Raw genomic sequence first — 18,760 nt, forward strand, 5'->3', positions numbered from 1 at the left:
TTCACGCTGCAATCGCCTATATTGTGAGCGACAACGACAGGGTGAAACCACAATTGCTTGTAAGTCGACTTTGAACCTCATTCCTAATACATCTAAAGCGGTATTTAGGGTAAAGTAATAAAAAACCCATTCCCGTTTCCAGACCGTGCTTTATTTTGAAAGCATTTGTCTTGCGTCACATCAAACAACTTCCGTGTTTTGGCAAAACTGTAGCCAGGCACAGCGTCAGGTAAGCTAGCATAACACTATAACATAGCACTCACTATACCACATTGGAAACGGCTATTTTGTAATTATATTGTCGTGTAATTAGCTACTTCTGCTAATTCTTTTAAAACGCGAGATTTGTTTGGTTCACTTTTCAAGAATTTAAGTGGCAAGTTAGCCACACGTGATAACACAATTCTCACTCAAATGAGGATACCGTTACGTAATGTATGTGCGCTAGTATCCAGTACGTGGTGACATATAAAGTCCACAAAATCATCTGAAATTACACAATTCACTAAAGAATAGAAATATTAGCACCACCGGTTGTTCTGACGTCTTTTTTAGCGATCAGAGGTGGAGCGTCTCAGGCAACTATGGCTCCCCTTGCACCATCTAGCTATCAACAGGTGAAACATGCATTGTAGTTTTCCTCCCTTATCCAAAAACATGCACTTAGGTTCAATGCAGACTCAAAATTGTCCTTAGGAGGGAATGTGAGTGTAAATGGCTGCTTATATATTATGTGATTGACAGCTGACTAGTCCTTGATTTACCCCACCGCTAACCTGAAGTCAGCTGGAATAAGGCTCCAGCTCACCGTCACCCTCATAAAGACAAGTGGTATAAAATAATGCTGATGTTCTCCTCTAGAGGGATGTTGCGACGTCCCAAACCAACAGACTCGGAGGCAGACCTCCTGAAGGAGCAGCAGGAGTTCATCAAGTCTGGAAGTCTGTCTGCTGCTACTGTGTTCCGCCGCCCTGACAAGAGGAGAGGCGAAGCAGGAGGAGATGCAGAGGAGGCTCATAATGATCACAATCCAAAAAGTCAGAGGGATGTCGTCACCATTGAAGGTTATAAATAATCTATGAATATTAGGTCACCCCATGTAACTCTTCTACCCCTACACCACTGAACACAAATGGGTAAACATTTGACAAAACATACACTCTTATTGTGTTTTCTGTGCTATTATCTTATAAATACAGTAGATTATTAGACTATTAATTCAATGGGCATTGTCTCACAGGTCAATTTATTCAACATTTTCCAGCAGGAAGTTGCTTTGAAGTTGCATTTGTAAATGCATATTTTATATGCCTGGAATTGTTTCATTAAGTGATTTCAATTCAAGACTGGTTGAAATTGGTTAAAAAACATGTCCGGCATCAAGCAAAACATCTCTGCAGGGGCGGGTCTTATCAAGTAATTGGCCATAATTTACTGAACATTTGTCTAATGGTTATAAAACTTTGATGAATATGATGTGTATTACATAAATGCTAGCATGTCTTCCAAAGCATTTGAAGCACAACCCATAGGTTGCGCCACAAATGTAGTTGTATTATTTAGTTGTATTATATGTAATGCAAAGACGATATGTTTGCTTTAAGATCTTCCAGACGAGCTTCCCTCTTTGACACCAGCGCCTCCCAAAAAGTCCCGCTTCAAAAACAGCCGTGTCACCTTTGAGGATGAAGATGCTGGAGAGCGGTTGGATAGGCATGATACTCACATCAGTGCCGTGCTCTCCAAGATTGTTGTAAGGAAGCACTGTTAGGAATAATGTGAATAATTCATTTCTGTCATGTAATGAAAGTCCTAAAGGAAACAAATACCAGAGCTGTCATAATAGTCTAGAGAAGTTTGGGTTATATTTTGTTATTTTGTATATTCATGCAGGAATTTGTGTTATTCTTTTAAGGAGCGCGATACCAGTTCCATTCCAATATCTCTACCAGAAGTTACTGGCATGGCATTCCCCAAAGTACTGCACCGCTCAGCAACCGGCACTCAGGTATAAACCACCACTGTGCAATCCAACTGTGGCGGTAGGGTGTGTGTGACTGATGTCATCATCTAATTTGCCATTTGGCCATGATATATGGGATTTTTATGACCATATATATGCATATATAAATCCATAAAACTCACCCTGGCAATACATTTACAACCTATAGGTCATAGAAAGCATCCATCCATTTCTATGCTGCTTATCCTCCCTATGTATGTTGGAGCCTATCCCAGCTGTCTAATTGGTGTACCTCTCCTCCCTTATCAAGCAGGTTCCTCTACATGCCATAGGTGGGAAGAAGAGCATCTTTGCTCGTCAGATTGCTGCTCAGAGACTAAAAGACGGAAAGCTGCCTTTACACTTAATGTCGCAAACCTCACAGAAGCCTAAACCCAGTGTGCAGAACCTTCCTACTCAGACAAATATGGATATCGATCTGTGTGATCACGCTGGAGATCGTAAGTAGTTGTATTGCCTTAACTGCATTTCTTCAACTAGTGCCCACCTTTCCAATAGATGTCTCGGCTGTTGCTATTAGGGTGCTGTAGACCTGCCATCATGTACATATTTTTCAGACACAGCACATATTTTGCATTGCAATTCGCTGGTTTCACTTTCTTTGTTCAGTCTCTATGAGCACCTCCAAAAAATCCAACCAATCCAAAGGTTGTGATTGATGAGCTTATGGTACATTACATTTTTTTATTTTTTTGTGCCCTCCCCTTCGCAAACTAAATAATTCATTAATACATATTAAAAATCTAAACATGTGGAGATATGTGCTTTTAATTTAAGAGCAGTTATATTTATTAATGGAAAATGGTAAAAAATGCTTTTGTATAAAAAAAATGTGTTTAATTGCGGTTAATTGGTTCCAGACCTGACCCCGATATGTGAATTTTAATTCAATATTAATAAAGGGAAAATGTTCTTAGTTAGCACATAGAAAACCTATTTATGACTTTCTAAATATGTTTTAGAGCTGGGACACCCCTATAATAATAATAATAATAATAATAATAATAATAATAAATAATATAGCTATTATTCTTTGTTTAAACCACATTGCGCAGGCTACGGGATTACTGCAGAGACAAAAAAGATGGCTGCCGCTAGCATAGCAAGCTATTGAGCAAATTGGTGAGCCTTTCCAATTTACTGTTTCAAATCTTAAGATAGTGTTTCAGACGGAGCAGAGAAAAAGGACAAAGAAAGAAGCCAAAAAGCATGCAGCGGTCATTTATTCGTCAATTAATTTATGGAAAAACTGCAATAGAAAAAAAATAGTGATGTTTGAACTGCAAAGTGACGAGGGACAGCAGTACAGTAGACTGAAATCCTTTCTTGAGCTCATACATGTTACCCTTCTTCAGCAGGTGTTGCTCCAATCTCAAGTTCAAGGCTGGTGTCTGGTGAGGGACTTGGGGTCGCAAACAGCTTAGATGACACCAGGAGGATCCACAGGGAAAACCAACAGAAGCTTCTGGCTATGTCTCCGTCTGAAATACTGGAGGAACAAAAGAAGCTTCTGTGTCAGCTTGGTAGGCAATTAAGTTGTTTTCATCAGTAGTTAGTAACTATCTAATATGTGTGGATACAATGACATGATATTCAACTAAGCAAAGATCTTTTCTGTTTTGTTGGACCCCTTGTTGAAAACAATTATTTCTGCTTGCCAGATCCAAGGCTGGTGGAGTTTGTTCGATCCCGCCGAGCTGAGAACTCTTCATGCAAACACCCAGAGGGCAAGAGCAGCGAGGAAAGTGTTCATATCAGCTCAGGCTCCTCCAGTGACGCTGCACCCTGTCCCAAACCCAAAGAAGTGGGGATGGAAGCAGCGGAGGGGGAGGAGGAGGAAGAAGATGAAGGAGTGTCTCCGCGATGTGTGATGATTGGTATGATGATTTCATAAACAAATCTTTATATTTTTATTTTCACCTTGTCTCTTGCTTTGGGCTGGTGGAGAGCCAAATGAACTAAATGCACTCAGCTTATGTGATTTCACTTTGCTGAGCTTGACAAATTCTTTCATCAGTCTTAATTCTGGGCCCTGTCACTCCAGATGAGACGGTTTGTTCACTCAGTCTAGGAGATAAATTTAACTTGATGCCTGCCAACTTTCTGCACCTCCGTCCCTGACATTGTCTTTCCCATGGTTTATGGACAAATCCTCAGTGACATCACCAATTGATGCTGCTTTGAATAGCAAATCAGCTAAAGCAACTATTGGCTTTTATAGCAAGATTTCATTTTAATTTTGTATTTCTTAAAGAAACAAAAAACCCCAAGCATTCCATTATTATTGGTGGAGTCCAGTTGTTGTACAACAATTTGCACCTTTTTCTGCATTATTTACACACATTTTCTGAAAGCTTGCCTCATATTCTCAGATGTCTACACTACACTCACCTAAAAAACACGCACACAATGAGCAAAAGCCCTCAATTCTGCTGCAAAATGAAACTTCACGTTCAAACAAAACAAATAAGAATTTACTTCATACATTCATTCATTCATTTTCTACCGCTTATCCTCACAAGGGTTGCGGACGTGCTGGGGCCTATCCCTACATCCTGGTCTGGTTGCCAGCCAATCACTGGGTACATATAGACAAACAACCATTCACACTCACATTCATACCTATGGACAATTTGGAGTCCAAAAACCTAGCATGTTTTTGGAATGTGGGAGGAAACCGGAGTACCCGAAGAAAACCCATGGACGCATGGGGAGAACATGTAAACTCCGCACAGAGATGCCAGAGGGTGGAATCAAACTCGGGTCTCCTAGCTGTGTGGCCTGTGCGCTAACCACTCCTTCACCGAGCAGCCTTACTTTATACAGTTACAGTAAAAAAACAAACAAACTATGCTGCATCCTCTCTTCACATGCAATATTTTCCCTGGCTGAGCAGTGGGGGGTGGGGGGGTATCGCTTAACACGGGGGAATCCAGCCATGAAAAGCATGGACTGCTCTTTCACCACATGCGTCTTGCATAGCTTGGAGCAAGGGTATACGTGCATTTGGATTTCATAGCCAGGGCCAACACTTGCTGGTCGACCATGGTTGATCACTATGTAAACCAAAGTTGCTCAGATTTCATCCGAGATTATGGTCCTTGGCCTTCCTTGTCTTCCTCCTTCTACTCTCACTCCTCTGGCTCTCGAAGCTTTCTCTTCCCAAATTTCCAGTATGACATTCTATAACTTCAGTTGGTCCATTCACATGGATGGCTGAATTTAATGCATAAAGTCAAACACAGGATTTACAGGAAAAGTCACTCTTTGCTATTCTGTTACACACACTCCTTATGAAAGTATTATTATTTTTTATTTTTTTACTATCCTGTACCGCTTGGGCATCTCTGTGTGGAGTTTGCATGTTCTCCCCGTGCATGTGTGGGTTTTCTCCGGGTACTCCAGTTTCCTCCCACATTCCAAAAACATGCTAGGTTAATTGGCGACTCCAAATTGTCCATATGTATGAATGTGAGTGTGAATGGTTGTTTGTCTATATGTGCCCTGTGATTGGCTGGCCACCAGTCCAGAGTGTACCTCGCCTCTTGCCCAAAAACACCTGGGATAGGCTCCAGAATACCTGCGACCCTATTGAGGATAAGCAGCATAGAAAATGGATGGATGGACTATCCTGTACCATATTTGAATATTACAAACAATTTACTAAGCAATTAACTGACGTATCTCAATGCTAAAACAAATAAGCTGTCACCTGTTATATAGATCACCTTTATATAGATCCTTGGTGTTGAGAAGAACAATGCCAAATCACCTCCTATTAATCCTTTGTCTCCAATGTGTGTGACTTTAGAGAAAGAGCTGCCAGTGAAGCCTCAGAAGGAGTGGGTCCACATGGACCAAGTGGAGCCAGATAAGCTGGAGTGGATGGGGAACCTGCCTGCACCAAGAAAAACTAGAACCAAACGGGTAAGCAGTGCAGAAAGCAAACAAAGAAAACACAGCTGATGTTGAAGACTACTTTTTTTGCTTTTATGTTTTTTAGGCAATGCAGGCGCGTTTTGATTTTAACGGAATTCTAATCCCTCCGACTGAGGATTTGCCCACCCACCTGGGTCTGCACCACCATGGAGAGGAGCCTGAGGTCTGTAGGCAAATGATATTATATTTACCTTTTTTTAAACAAATTTAGGCGATATGGAGATCGAGTGGTTTGCACGCAGACCTCACAGCTTGGAGACCAGGGTTCAATTCCACCCTCGGCCATCTCTGTGTGGAGTTTGCATGTTCTCCCCGTGCATGTGTGGGTTTTCTCCGGGTACTCCGGTTTCCTCCCACATTCCAAAAACATGCTAGGTTAATTGGCGACTCCAAATTGTCCATAGGTATGAATGTGAGTGTGAATGGTTGTTTGTCTATATGTGCCCTGTGATTGGCTGGCGACCAGTCCAGGGTGTACCCCGCCTCTCGCTTGAAGACAGCTGGGATAGGCTCCAGCACCCCTGCAACCCTCATGAGGAAAAAGCGGTAGAAAATGAATTAATGAATGAATGAATAAACAAATTAACCAAATTCAATGCAAAGAAATACAAAACAATGTAAATCATTTAAGAGCAGAACATTTTCCCAAAGCAATAAAACAACAATTAAAAAAATAATAACAAAAAACCCATGAAAAGCATTAATGAAATTAAAAGAAATCAAATGAAGGGGATAAATAATGAATTAATATGTATATTTTTGTTAGTATGTGTTTTGACCAACAATAAAATGAACATTAAAATCAGGCACTTTTTAAAGTTCACTCTTAAGAGGTCTAATTGTTTTACGTTTCTCCCTCCCCAGCGTGCAGGTTACTCCCTACAGGAGCTTTTTCTGCTGTCGCGCAGTCAGCTCATCCAGCAGAGGACTCTGGCCCTCAGCACCCTTGGAAACATCCTCTCAAAGGTAAACACTCAAGTCCGAACCACATTGATGGCCTTGGTATTGTTCACTGGGTTGCACGTCTCCCTCTGCAGGCCCGTGCTGGGGAGTACCAATCAACTCTTAAAGGCAGCATATTGTCTACTCTCCTCGACGCTGGGCTGCTCTTCCTGCTCCGCTTTGCCCTGGATGACGGTGTGGAGGGCGTGATGTCCGCCGCTGTGCATGCACTCAGAGCGCTTCTGGTGTGTCGAGAGGACGAGGTAAAACTACTCAAAGCGTGACGCAAAACATGTGAGACTGTTTTCGCTGAAAATATTTTTTCACACTTTTCAGGAATGTTTGGACGTTACCTTCTCCTGGTTTCGAGGCCTAGCCACCTTCCCCCTGATGCCCTCTCAAGAGGAGGAGGAGGAAGAAGACGAACATCTGGATGAGATTTTGAAAGTGACTGCCAAGGAGAAAGAAGAGAGGAAGACTGATCATGATGTGGCCCAGCAGGATGTTGTCAAGGTAATTCTAATGTGCCATTTGGTGGTCATCACCCTTTATCTGAGGACTTAAATAACATCTATCAGTTATTGCTTAGTGTCTTCTCACGTCAATCTTTGCGTTTTTTTTCCAGGGTCTCTTGAGGATGAAACTGCTCCCCAGACTACGTTACATCCTCGAGGTAGTCCGACCCTCTCCAAGGGTCGTCCAGGATATTCTGGAGGTTCTGACTCGTATTGCTAGACACTCGTCTTCGTCTGCCACTCAGGTAACATCATGTACAATCAATCAAGTTTCTTATTAAATTAAATATTCTTCCCCTGATTGTATATAATATTTTTGGCATTTCTCAGGTGATGGACTGTCCTCGTTTGATGGAGACGGTGATGTCTGAGTTCCTTCCCACAAGCTGGACAACACCGTCTTTGCCCCTTCTACAGTCTGTTTATGGACGACCTCTGGCCTGTGCCATGAAGCTCCTAAGGATATTGGCTACTTCTGGCAGACATGCGTGTGCCAGGCTGGTAAGTGGTAAGGCTCTATTTACTTGACTAAAAGAGTTTTACCCTTCTTCTTCTTCTTCTTCTTCTTCTTCTTCTCCCGACAGTTAAACTCCTTCAGTGTGAGGGAACGTCTGTCCTGTCTTCTCAGCGCTGAGCCCAGTGAGCTTCTACTGGAGCCATACGAGGCTCTCAGTGTCACTACGGAGGCCTACAGGATGTGGGCTGTGGCGGCCGGCTATGGTCAGGCTTGCGACTTGTACATGTAAGTAAAAATTAATACAGCCAAACTGTCACTGTGGACTATTTGTTCTGGCTAAATGTACTTTGCTGTTCCACAGAGACTTGTATCCAGCATTAGTGAGGGCCTTGCAGTCGTTCCACAGAACGCTAGCTCCCTCTGATCCACTGTTGCAGCCACAGCTCCAACGCATTCTGGCTTTGCTCGCTCTGCTTACTCAGGTCACGCACACTGCCGGTTGCCACCAGGAACTTCATGCTGACATGGTTAGGTAAAAGACCTCTCTTACCAATTGAGTTAGTCACTTAACCAAAATACAGAAATGCAAACAAATTCGTAGCAATCTAGGAATACACTGCAAACAGAATACTTGTCTAGAGGCTGTGAGAAGTAAGTTTGATTGGGGTTATAATCCAAGCAGTCGTGTTATTTTACACTTCTGTAAAATCAGCATCTTAAAGCACTCACAGGCAGCTGTCTTGTTTGTGACAGAAAGTCGCAAAACACAAAAAGAAGCAGTAGTTCATTTGTATTTCAAAGCACATTTTGCTGCTTGCTTTTTGTCTCTCCTACAGAATTACAGGTCATTAATGCAAATTAGATAATGGCACCAGGCCCCCTCTCATATTTTGTTGCAGAATAATAATAGTCTTCATGTTCGACTCTCTCATCAGTCACACAGTTAACCGAAATGTTCATGTTACTCAAATGGGCCTCATTTCTATTATCCTTTTCAGTTCTACTGGAGATGAATGTCCTCCTCCTCCTCCAGTGTCATGGAGTCATGTCACTGGTTTACCTGCATCCCTATTGGGCCATTTGAAGAGTTTTGTAAAAGGCCTTGATCATCAAGGCCACAGAGATGTCAGTTTGACTTTGCTGCCAGCTTACCTGCTCTACTTTGCAGCGTTCTATCACCAGCTCACAAAACAGGTTTTGATCTACTTGGCACTTTTTATTACTAGTCTTTATAGGATAATTCATTCTGTTATACTGGATGCTTGTGCTTTCTTTCACTACCCCAGTAACACTGCAAATTCCCTGTTGGTTTCACTCCCATTCATCACCCACAAATAGGCATAGTTCACATGAGTTCTTTGTGACATAGTGCAATAGTTCAGTCGAACCTAAATTAAGTATATTATGCGTATTAACTGTTATGTGTCTCTATCACTCAGAGCTGTTTCAAGCCAGTGGAAACACTTTACGAACTGGAACAGCTAGCATCTGAAGTTCTTCTTCCCCTGATATCCCACAGTGCTGTGCAAGACCTGATAAAGAACCTCAAGTATATTATAACGTTTTTCTCACTACTTTATCGGGTAATGTCTAGATATAAAACACAAATTTTGTCTGATTTTGCCACCAGATCTTCCTCAGTAGTTTGCAGAGAACAGTCTGCATCAGTGCATTCAGACACTTCACCCAGTCTTCCTGGTTTGGCCTGCCCAGGATGGAGGGACTGTGTGGTGTTAATGGCATCCTCCTGTCCCTTCCCTCTCCTCACAGGCCAGACGCTCCTCTTGGAAACAGTCGCATGCATCCACAAAGGTCTCGCGTGCAAGGTTAGTCATGTGGAGCTGGTGATGGTTTGGATTACCCCATTAGGTACTACTATAATTACCATTAATTTTTCTCTAGTTCACAGGCCTCCTTGTATCAGAACCAGTGGTTTGTTACCTGCGAAGCATCACTCAGGCCACGCCAAACCTGTCTCACACCCAAGCCTGGCTCCTGCGTCACGAACACCACCTCATCTACCTGTTGGTGTGCTTGGCGTACCGATCGGTAGTTACATTATGTGTGCAAATCTATCTACTGTATATACAGTATGTCATCCTGAAGCTGTGCTTCATTGCCTTTTTTAAGGTTCCCATTGATGCCCAAGTTGCAAAGCTTGCCCCGCTCTACCACCAGGTGGCGCTGGCTCTTCTCCCGTGGTTATTGCCTGGCAGTGAGCACCTTGCACATGACCTACTCTCCACCGTTATCTTCAGCAAGGACTTTATATCGTGAGTTTACAAAACATTATCTAACTCATGTCTATATGTGTTTTTTTTCCAAATAGCAAAGTGGATGGACACAATTCACCCAGAGTTCTCAAAATCTTGTTTTGGTGTTCAAGCTTTGTGAATAGAAGTCCCTTTGTGTTGGGGTGCCAAAATATAACATAATTACACAAATTAAATTAAAATATTAAGCCAATTCATTCATAATTTCATCATAGCAGCAGATGACTCAATTTTACACAAAAAAGGATGAACCAAATACATTATAGTTCTACCCAGCATTGGTGGAAAGCCACTATGTGGAATATGTTTATATATAATTTTTAGCTTTTTTTTCTACTCAAGTGTAGTGTATGTAGTATGTCAGAATTTAAATACATCATGTGGCTGCAACGTGTTTTCCAGTTCAAATATCTCACATGATTTTATAATCAATAATAAAGGATCCAGCATTTCACCAAAAGGCTAATGCTGCTATATCTCCTAAATGCTCAATATAAATGTAAAATCTTAATTGACTTGTTAATAAATTTTCCTAATAAAATAAATATTGCTTATGTACCATAAGAGAAAGCCACAGTGGCGGCCCGGAGGCCATCGAGCTTGGTGAGTTGAAGCTCCACGAGGAAACGAGTCATCACACCTCTCCTTCGCTGCAAACTGTGGGCGCTCTCCTGAGAGAAGCCTGTCACAACCTGCCATCCATCCGGGGCTGTTTCCTTACTCACCTGGCCCACTTGGAGTCATCCGTGCATGTGTCCCAAGATGCTCTCCTCGGCCGCAACCCCTGGATTAAATCCCACCTCCTCCCAGAGCTGACGGGTCCCACTCTGCCGTCAGACTGGCCTTACCTCCCACTTGTCAGCTTGTATGAGAAAACAGGGGTGTCTGGCGGTGGAGGCCTCACTGTGGAGCAGCTGCCACACGGAGCTCTGCAGACGGTCACTCAGTGTCTGCAGTGGCTGCTGGTGCTGGAGGTCTGGAGGGAGGAAGCCCTGAGGGTACCTGGGTTTCTTCTTTCTACTATTTGTTTAATATACAAAATTTACTTGAAGGAGACCATATTCATAGAAGTGTTTAATTTGATCATCTTTAGGTGGTCCTTCCAGTTGCAAAGCTGGCCCGCCTCTCCTGTGTATTCCTGTGTTCCAGTGATTTGTTTCTGGAGAAACCTATTCAGAAACTGACATGGGGTCTGTTCAGACTGCTCACCAGGTTTGATTCAAACATGTGCACTTATCCTTTTTCCTCAAATAGTGTCATCTACTTCAATAGATGCTATACCTTAATTAACGACTGAATGCCTCACCTTAAATAAATATGTATATGTCAGTATCGCCTCTTTCACACCAAGAGCCCACAAAATTGCTGCTGATCCAGCATGATACCACCATTGCCTTTTACACAGAAACCAGCGAAGGCAGGATATTGTATTTGTGTGTGCTTTCACACAGTGACATAAAATCCTACGATCAGACAAGACTGATGATACTGTACTCTTTGCGTCTGGCGAAAATACAGACACAATAAATAAACTATATTCAGATGTTCAACATTTTCAAAGATCATCACTTATTGTAATTAGCAATGTTAAAAAACATTCATTCATTTTCTACCGCTTATCATCACAAGGGTCGCGGGGGTGCTGGAGCCTATCCCAGCTGTCTTTGGGCGAGAAGCAGGGTACACCCTGGTCTGGTTGCCAGCCAATCACAGGGCACATATAGACAAACAACCATTCACACTCACATTCATACCTATGGACAATTTGGAGTCACCAATTAACCTAGCATGTTTTTGGAATGTGGGAGGAAACCGGAGTACCCGGAGAAAACCCACGCATGCACGGGGAGAACATGCAAACTCCACACAGAGATGGCAGAGGGTGGAATCGAACTCGGGTCTTCTAGCTGTGTGGCCTGCGCGCTAACCACTCTCTCAACTATATCAACTTACAAATAAAAATCTTACTTAAAATCTCACTCTTATTGTTTGCCTGTCTAGACGCTCCTAACAAATAAAATCTTGGAGCCAAAAGTCCGAATCTATGCCCAACTGAGATCTTTCTTTTATATTTTTTACAAAAGCTTGGAATGAGGTTCCACAGCACCTGAAGACTATTTCAACTCTGAGACATTTTTAAAAGCCCCATGCCCACCATCTGAAGGGCAGCTGCACTCACTGAGATTCTTTCAGTGGACTCTTACTGTTTGTTTGCATATTCAACAATCTTCTGTATGTTTGGCTTGCTTGTGTAGTGTCCCATGTTGGCTGATATGGTAATGATGTACTGTTTGTATTTATTTTCTGCAGATCAGGAACCTGCTGCAATACAGTTTGAATGTTGAGTCAGCCCCGATTTGTTTTAAAATCGTTTGTAAAGCTAAATAAATACATACATAAGTACACCAACATCTTATACGACATATAATACTTGTTTGACAGCAGCAATTGCTTTCAACACACAGGGTTTCCACACAATTATGAAATTTGCTTTTATACATTTCCAATTGTGTCAAGGTATGGAAAACGGGCACTCAAGTATTGAAATTAGTAGAAATATTTATGTTTCCAAGACTTTAATCACTGTTCTGTTTTTCTAAGGTGCATGCTCGGACTTCTACGACATTTGTGTGAGAGCATAAGTTGAGTGGCGAAAACATAGAATGGCTGGCCAATCAAAGTGACCATCATATGACATTATTTGAGGAAATGTGGTAATCTTAAATCTTAAAGTCGAAAATTGTGTATGATGATTAAACCACATTTCTCCTGCATGCAGGCCATCCAGGCTGGACTCTATGGACCTGAACATCCCTCCTCCAGGTCTGGCATCCTTCCAGGATTTATATTCAGCCCTCTTGACTCAGTACGAAGCCGTGTCCTTCGGAGACCGCCTCTTTGGCTGCTGGATTCTGTTGCCCCTGCAGAGGAAATATAGCACCACCATGAGACTGGCTATGTTTGGGGAGCACGTCGGTAGTCTGAGGTCACTGGGTGTCACTCCAGATCAAGTAATCAGCCTTTCCGATTTAAGTGTGCATTTTACAGTCACTGATTTGATTGTTGTTCCTTTTTGATTCCTTTTAGCTTTCCATCCCGATGGAGCGCTTCACCTCTCCACCTGAAGACTCCCTCCCGCTTGTGCATCTCTACTTCCGTTCTCTTGTCACCGGGAGTCTGAAGCCCTGCTGGTGTCCTGTCCTGTATGTGGTGGCACTGGCTCACGTCAACACTTTTGTCTTCTCTCAGGATGCTGCAGCACAGGTACGCTTATCTGATATTAAAGAAATGTATCAATTCTATCACTTGTATTCCTGCCCTCTTTGAGTACTTCTCATATTCAGTTTGTACTGCAGGGAAGCACTTAGTGGCTTTATGGGAGTTATGCAGGACAATTTGTTGTCCGTTTCATTTGCAAGTTCTTAAGTATTTATAATTTACTCTATATTCCCGGAGCCTTTTGATTATTTCTCTTCATCCTTTCCAGGAGGTTGACGCAGCACGACACAACATGCTGCGAAAAATCTACTACATGACGGATGAGGTAATTTTTTTTTTGGTATATCCATGCATCTCGACTTAAAATTTTGACACCCTTGTCAGGGGGTTCTCAACTGGTGTGTCGTTTTTAGTGGAAAATTGAGCTTGAGTAGGAGGGGAAGGACATGTGAACTTAAGACAGCTAGATCGTCTTTATATCTCCTAGAGAAAGCGCACTATTCAGGGACGAGTGTCTAACCGGTCCAGCTTATATTTGGGTTGTTATCGAGGGGTGGTGGTGGGCCCTGCAGCCAACCCAGTTGAGAACCACTGATATGTACAGTAAACCTCGGATATATCGGACTCGGATATATCGGAAATTTGCTCACAACGGACAGATAAAAAAGAACCGATTTTTCTGTAATGCATTTCCAATAAAAATTCATTGCATGTATCGGATTTTTTATAACGGATTTTGCCTATTTCGGACAAAATCTCCAGTCCCGTTCCAATGCATTTCCATTAAATTTCCCTCGCATATATCGGATGGCCGCATCGTGGCGCTCCGAAGCTAGCTGACATTCTGAGACGTTTTAAAGCAGAGGACATTTTTAATGCCGACGAAACTGGGTTATTCTGGCAAATGCTGCCAGAAAACACCCTGGGATTTATTGAATGAGATCTTAACCTCACTTTTGGAAATAACGTAGGCCTGACAGGTGTAACAGGGCCTAGCTTAATTAACAATTTGTTATGCTCAGAGTCCAATAAAGTTAAATTTTCATTACCTTACGTCTCTTTTCATTGCTCAGTCCAGGTACATTGGAAACATAGTCAAGGAAGTTACGCATATACCGGATATAAATCCGATATATGCGTAAAACGGACATTTTCCGGTATACGCATATAACGGATTTCGCTTATATCGGACAAAACCAGTGGGAACAATTGAATCTGATATATCCGAGGTTTACTGTAATATATATGATCTTGTCCAACCATCCTAACTCTCTGTCTCAAACGCAGGTATTAAAGAACCACTTGCTGTTTTTCCGCCTGCCTAAACGGGACTCAAAGTTGGGCTTTGATACATATGATCAGTTGCCTCCCATAAGAGCAAAGTATCTGGACAGTGTTGTGGGTCTGCAGAATGGCCGCTGCAGCGATAGAGCAGAGGAACAGTGATGAAAGCGGCCCCAAATAAGCAAACCTGGACTTGTCAAAATGGACATTGGAGCAGGTGTGCTTTTGTCATAATCTCATCATGTTTGTTTCTTACTTTATGGCATTATGTCTCAGTGGCAAGTTTTTTCCTGCTTAAAGTAAAAAAAGGGGAGAATTAGTCAAGGCAAAACCCTGCATCATGATACAGGAATTTTGCATCATGTATGTACCCCCACACACTCTCTTAATTGTATTTTCCTCCACTTGTATTTTGCTTTGTATGATTATATGATCTGAACCTGGTTGCAGGTTCAATCATCCGTCCTCCTGTGTATTGTTGAATCCTTGGACAAGACACTGAACCCCCTGTTGCTCCTTATGCTGCGTCATGAGTAGAGAAATGTGCTAAAAGTCTCAAAGCGCTTTGAGTAACTCAGAGGTGGAAAAGCGCTATACAAGTGAAAGACCATTTAACATTCGTGGTCACCCAGTATGTGAGTGTTTTTGTATCTTGTACCTAATCCTAAAATTGTGATCATCGGCTACAAAGCCATCAGACAGCCATAATGCTTGGCTAAACGCATCTTTGAAGGAAACATCAACAAAACAGTCATCTTCATTATGTCTGTTGTGGTTGATAGGATTAGAAGAATACACTGTGCCTTTACTGTATATTGTTACAAACTAATGAAGTCCTCCACTAACAAAGACTGAATGTATCCAAGCTGAACCATCTGCTGCCAGTCGGCAGATTTGGAAAATGCCCACAAGGGACAGTTTTTATTTTCCACACGTGTACTCGCACTGCCCCTGCTTGTGCTCTATTTGTAAACAAGTGTTGTGATGGAATGACGCCAACTTCAAGAGACTGCCTCTTCTGTAATTTACGATACATTTATGTTGCTTCTTCTGGTAACTTCACCTAAGGCTACGATGGCATCATGTCTGCTAGTTCAAGGCTGCTTGTAAAAGCAGTGGTGTTGTGTTCCTTTAACCAGGAAACAATTCATAGTTTGCATTCTGTGAATACTTAGCTTCAAGAGGTTTTAGGCAAAAACACCTTTCTATCATTTGGAATGGTAATGAGTCAAACATTATATTTTTTCGTTAGCATTTCCTAATAGGCAGCTACTAATACATATTCACTGTCATTACTGTAACAGTAGTATTTTGCCCATTGCTATTACAACAATACTCTTAAAAATTCATAATAAGTGAAGACAATATGTTTGATGATGAAACGTTTTCTACCGCTCTACCAGAAAGAATTCCTCAATCTGAAGAATGAAGAACAAAGTGCAAAGTTTGTTGACAAAACTGACGTAATCTGCAGCAAACAGCCTCTCCAGGCTCCCTAAAAATGTATTTTGTTTAGATGTGTGAAAATGGCATAAATCATAAAAAGAACATCACAATATCAATAATAGTGTGTACATCCGTCACATTTAAACAGTATATCATCTCATGGTAGAAACTTGGATGTACAGTACTTGAGAGTAGTCAGTGGAAAGCTTTTTTGGTATACACTCCTGGTCAAGACCAGTTAAAAAATAAATTGCAAGCATGTTGGAACTTAAGGAGGTCCTAAGTAGAGCTTCAAAATTCATTGCTCCTGAGGTTTAATGCGGATAAAAAAAGTCATTTTAAACTTCTTAAAAGATCCTTCAGATTATGGAAAAAAAGTTGGGTCGTACAACCAAAAAATGTCACTGGCCCTGAGGTGGAGGATCCCATTAGCTGTCCGTCAAGACTTATTACTGACACCAACTGCTGGCCAATAACCAGCAGACATCATCTCATATTCCCGTAGTATTCCCAATACAATGGTTTCTGATATGTGTACTCTGAACACCTGAATCATTAAAATGTGTAGGTCATCCATTAAAAGGTTCTCTACACTCTCTGACCTTATTTATGAACATATTTACGATCGATCATTTGTGAAAGAAGAAGAAATATGACAAAGTATGGCTTCAAATATCTCAACTATTGGTCCACAGATTGCTTCAAAATGGCTCAATCCCTCTGATCTCCTGACCTGGCTTGACAGCCGCCATATGGTCAAAGATTTAACGTATCCTGTGTAGTAGCGACTGCAGTGGAGATGGCTGCAAATCATGCATGGTGAAGGTTCAGTACTCTCAATAAATCTACCTCTCCTGACATTTTTAAAAAGCCAATGTGGTTCCCATTTGTGGTTATATGTATGACAAACACTTAAAAAAGTTTCCTTCACAGAACGACATCAACTTAAATTCACTTGAGACGTGGCAACAGATGCAGAGAGAGATTGATAGGTGACTAGTACAAATACACCGCTCACAGTAAAACAGAAAACTGCGTCTTGTGCAAAAAGTACTGAAAGATTCAAATGAAGTGTAAAGCGTCATAGTACATATATCACTTGAAAGCCGAATATCCTTAACTTTTTTGAGGAATGAACTTTTAATAGTTTATACTTCCTAGTTTAGTTTAGACCCAACCATAGTATTCCTTACTTAAAGAACTGAATATTTTCAGAGTTAGCGCTTAGAAAACCTGTTTTATGGCCTTCTAATACGGTTTTTAACATTAATAAAGCCCTCTAGACATTACATTTACCCAATATAGCACACATAATACGAGTAAATAAGCTATTTAAGACATAAATAAGACTACTAGTTTGCAGAGTGACTACTGGACAGGAATTGATTCGGACAGGGACAGGTTCAGAATCAAGTTTACGGTTGCAACAAATTATTATTTATTTATCATGACTGTGATATAATTTATTTACAGTGACATTTCACTTGTATTTGAAACTGGCAATTAATACATTTGGAAAACGGGAAGTGAACAAATGCATTGCTATTGATGTGAAGCGGATAGGGGGTACGATTAAATAAGCTTTCCTTCTTCCTTTACTCCTTTATGGACATGTAGAACTGTGTGACGTATTTCAATGTATTTCAATTAGAGTCTGTCTCAAGTCATCTAATACTGTTGTTGAATGTTTTTCTTTTTCTTCTATTATTTAAGATCTGCGCTGATGAGGACCCGGACAAATAAACAGATCTTATTTGTGATGTTTTCCACGTCAAATTAACAGGCTAAACCACAGAGATAAACATAGTAAGAGTGCAACAACAGTACCTTTTATTTAATCAGTGTCACTGACAACAAGACGGAAAAAAACCCCAAAACAAAACATGGTTGTTGTTGGCACACATAAAGCAAAGTACACATAAAATAGGAACAAAATGGCTTGACAAACAACTCCTCAAAACTCTCAGTTAGAAGCCTAATTTCTTGCATTAAAAAATCACAGTTATAATATAAAATGAATTTGGAAGCTTTTTATTCATCTTCAACCTTCCAAAGGAGACGCATAGAGCCTAAGTGGACTAAATCAGTGTCAGCAGGTCCTAATTCCATAAGGCACTGTCGAAATTTACTGAAACTGATTTTATTAAAGAGAAGACGTGATGGTCTCACGATGTCTGGCTAACAAAGAATGCTTTTACACTTTTACTCCATGGCCGACTGAAAAACACAAGAGGCTAGACATGCGCATAGGAATCGAAAGGTAGGCTATAGAGTGGTTGATATGCCCATAATTCTAAACTTGAGGCACTTTTAAAATGTAGAGTGCAATACATTTCACAAAAAGTCACTCATTTATCAGTTTGAAAATACTCCAGCTGTTAAATGCATAAACTGGCGTGTTCCAAACTGTGATACTGTGGCATTTCTAGAAAGTTCTTCAAACTAACCAGACAGAAAATGTTCACCAAAACAATCTTTGTAACCTTAAGCTTTCTCTCGAAAGAACAACACAGCCTCTCTGCTATCCTTGTCGTTCTTGCTTTGGCCTTACTCTTCTTCCTTTGTAGTCACAAGTTCATTAAATACTGAGGCACCTCGGTTAACGTTTGTGAGTTTTTTGGTTAACAACCAAAACCTTTGCTCAAATTTTGCCTTGGCTTGT

At 41.3% G+C, this 18,760-nt stretch overlaps 1 protein-coding gene across 5 annotated transcripts; it reads left to right on the forward strand.

The window, feature by feature from the left end:
- The first annotated feature begins 150 nt into the window (after positions 1 to 150).
- rpap1 (RNA polymerase II associated protein 1) lies at positions 151 to 15,645 on the forward strand. 5 transcript variants are annotated; one of them, XM_058090987.1, is made up of 27 exons: positions 151 to 229; positions 862 to 1,064; positions 1,605 to 1,753; positions 1,916 to 2,008; positions 2,274 to 2,463; positions 3,379 to 3,546; positions 3,685 to 3,900; positions 5,835 to 5,950; positions 6,027 to 6,125; positions 6,827 to 6,928; positions 7,000 to 7,167; positions 7,241 to 7,417; positions 7,530 to 7,664; positions 7,750 to 7,920; positions 8,004 to 8,161; positions 8,238 to 8,408; positions 8,875 to 9,070; positions 9,316 to 9,425; positions 9,507 to 9,702; positions 9,779 to 9,925; positions 10,007 to 10,149; positions 10,715 to 11,147; positions 11,243 to 11,361; positions 12,929 to 13,160; positions 13,237 to 13,413; positions 13,637 to 13,693; positions 14,656 to 15,645. In XM_058090987.1, the coding sequence occupies exons 2-27, from the start codon at positions 866 to 868 to the stop codon at positions 14,812 to 14,814; spliced, it is 4,281 nt and encodes a 1,426-aa protein (XP_057946970.1). In that variant the 5' UTR covers positions 151 to 229; positions 862 to 865; the 3' UTR covers positions 14,815 to 15,645. The 5 variants fall into 5 exon arrangements, with proteins under 5 accessions (XP_057946970.1, XP_057946974.1, XP_057946973.1 ...); XM_058090991.1 differs by having other exon boundaries at positions 3,382 to 3,546; XM_058090990.1 differs by having other exon boundaries at positions 2,277 to 2,463.
- The last annotated feature ends 3,115 nt before the right edge of the window (positions 15,646 to 18,760 follow it).

Source organism: Doryrhamphus excisus, chromosome 13 (assembly GCF_030265055.1).
Source record: "Doryrhamphus excisus isolate RoL2022-K1 chromosome 13, RoL_Dexc_1.0, whole genome shotgun sequence".
Lineage (NCBI taxonomy): Eukaryota > Metazoa > Chordata > Actinopteri > Syngnathiformes > Syngnathidae > Doryrhamphus > Doryrhamphus excisus.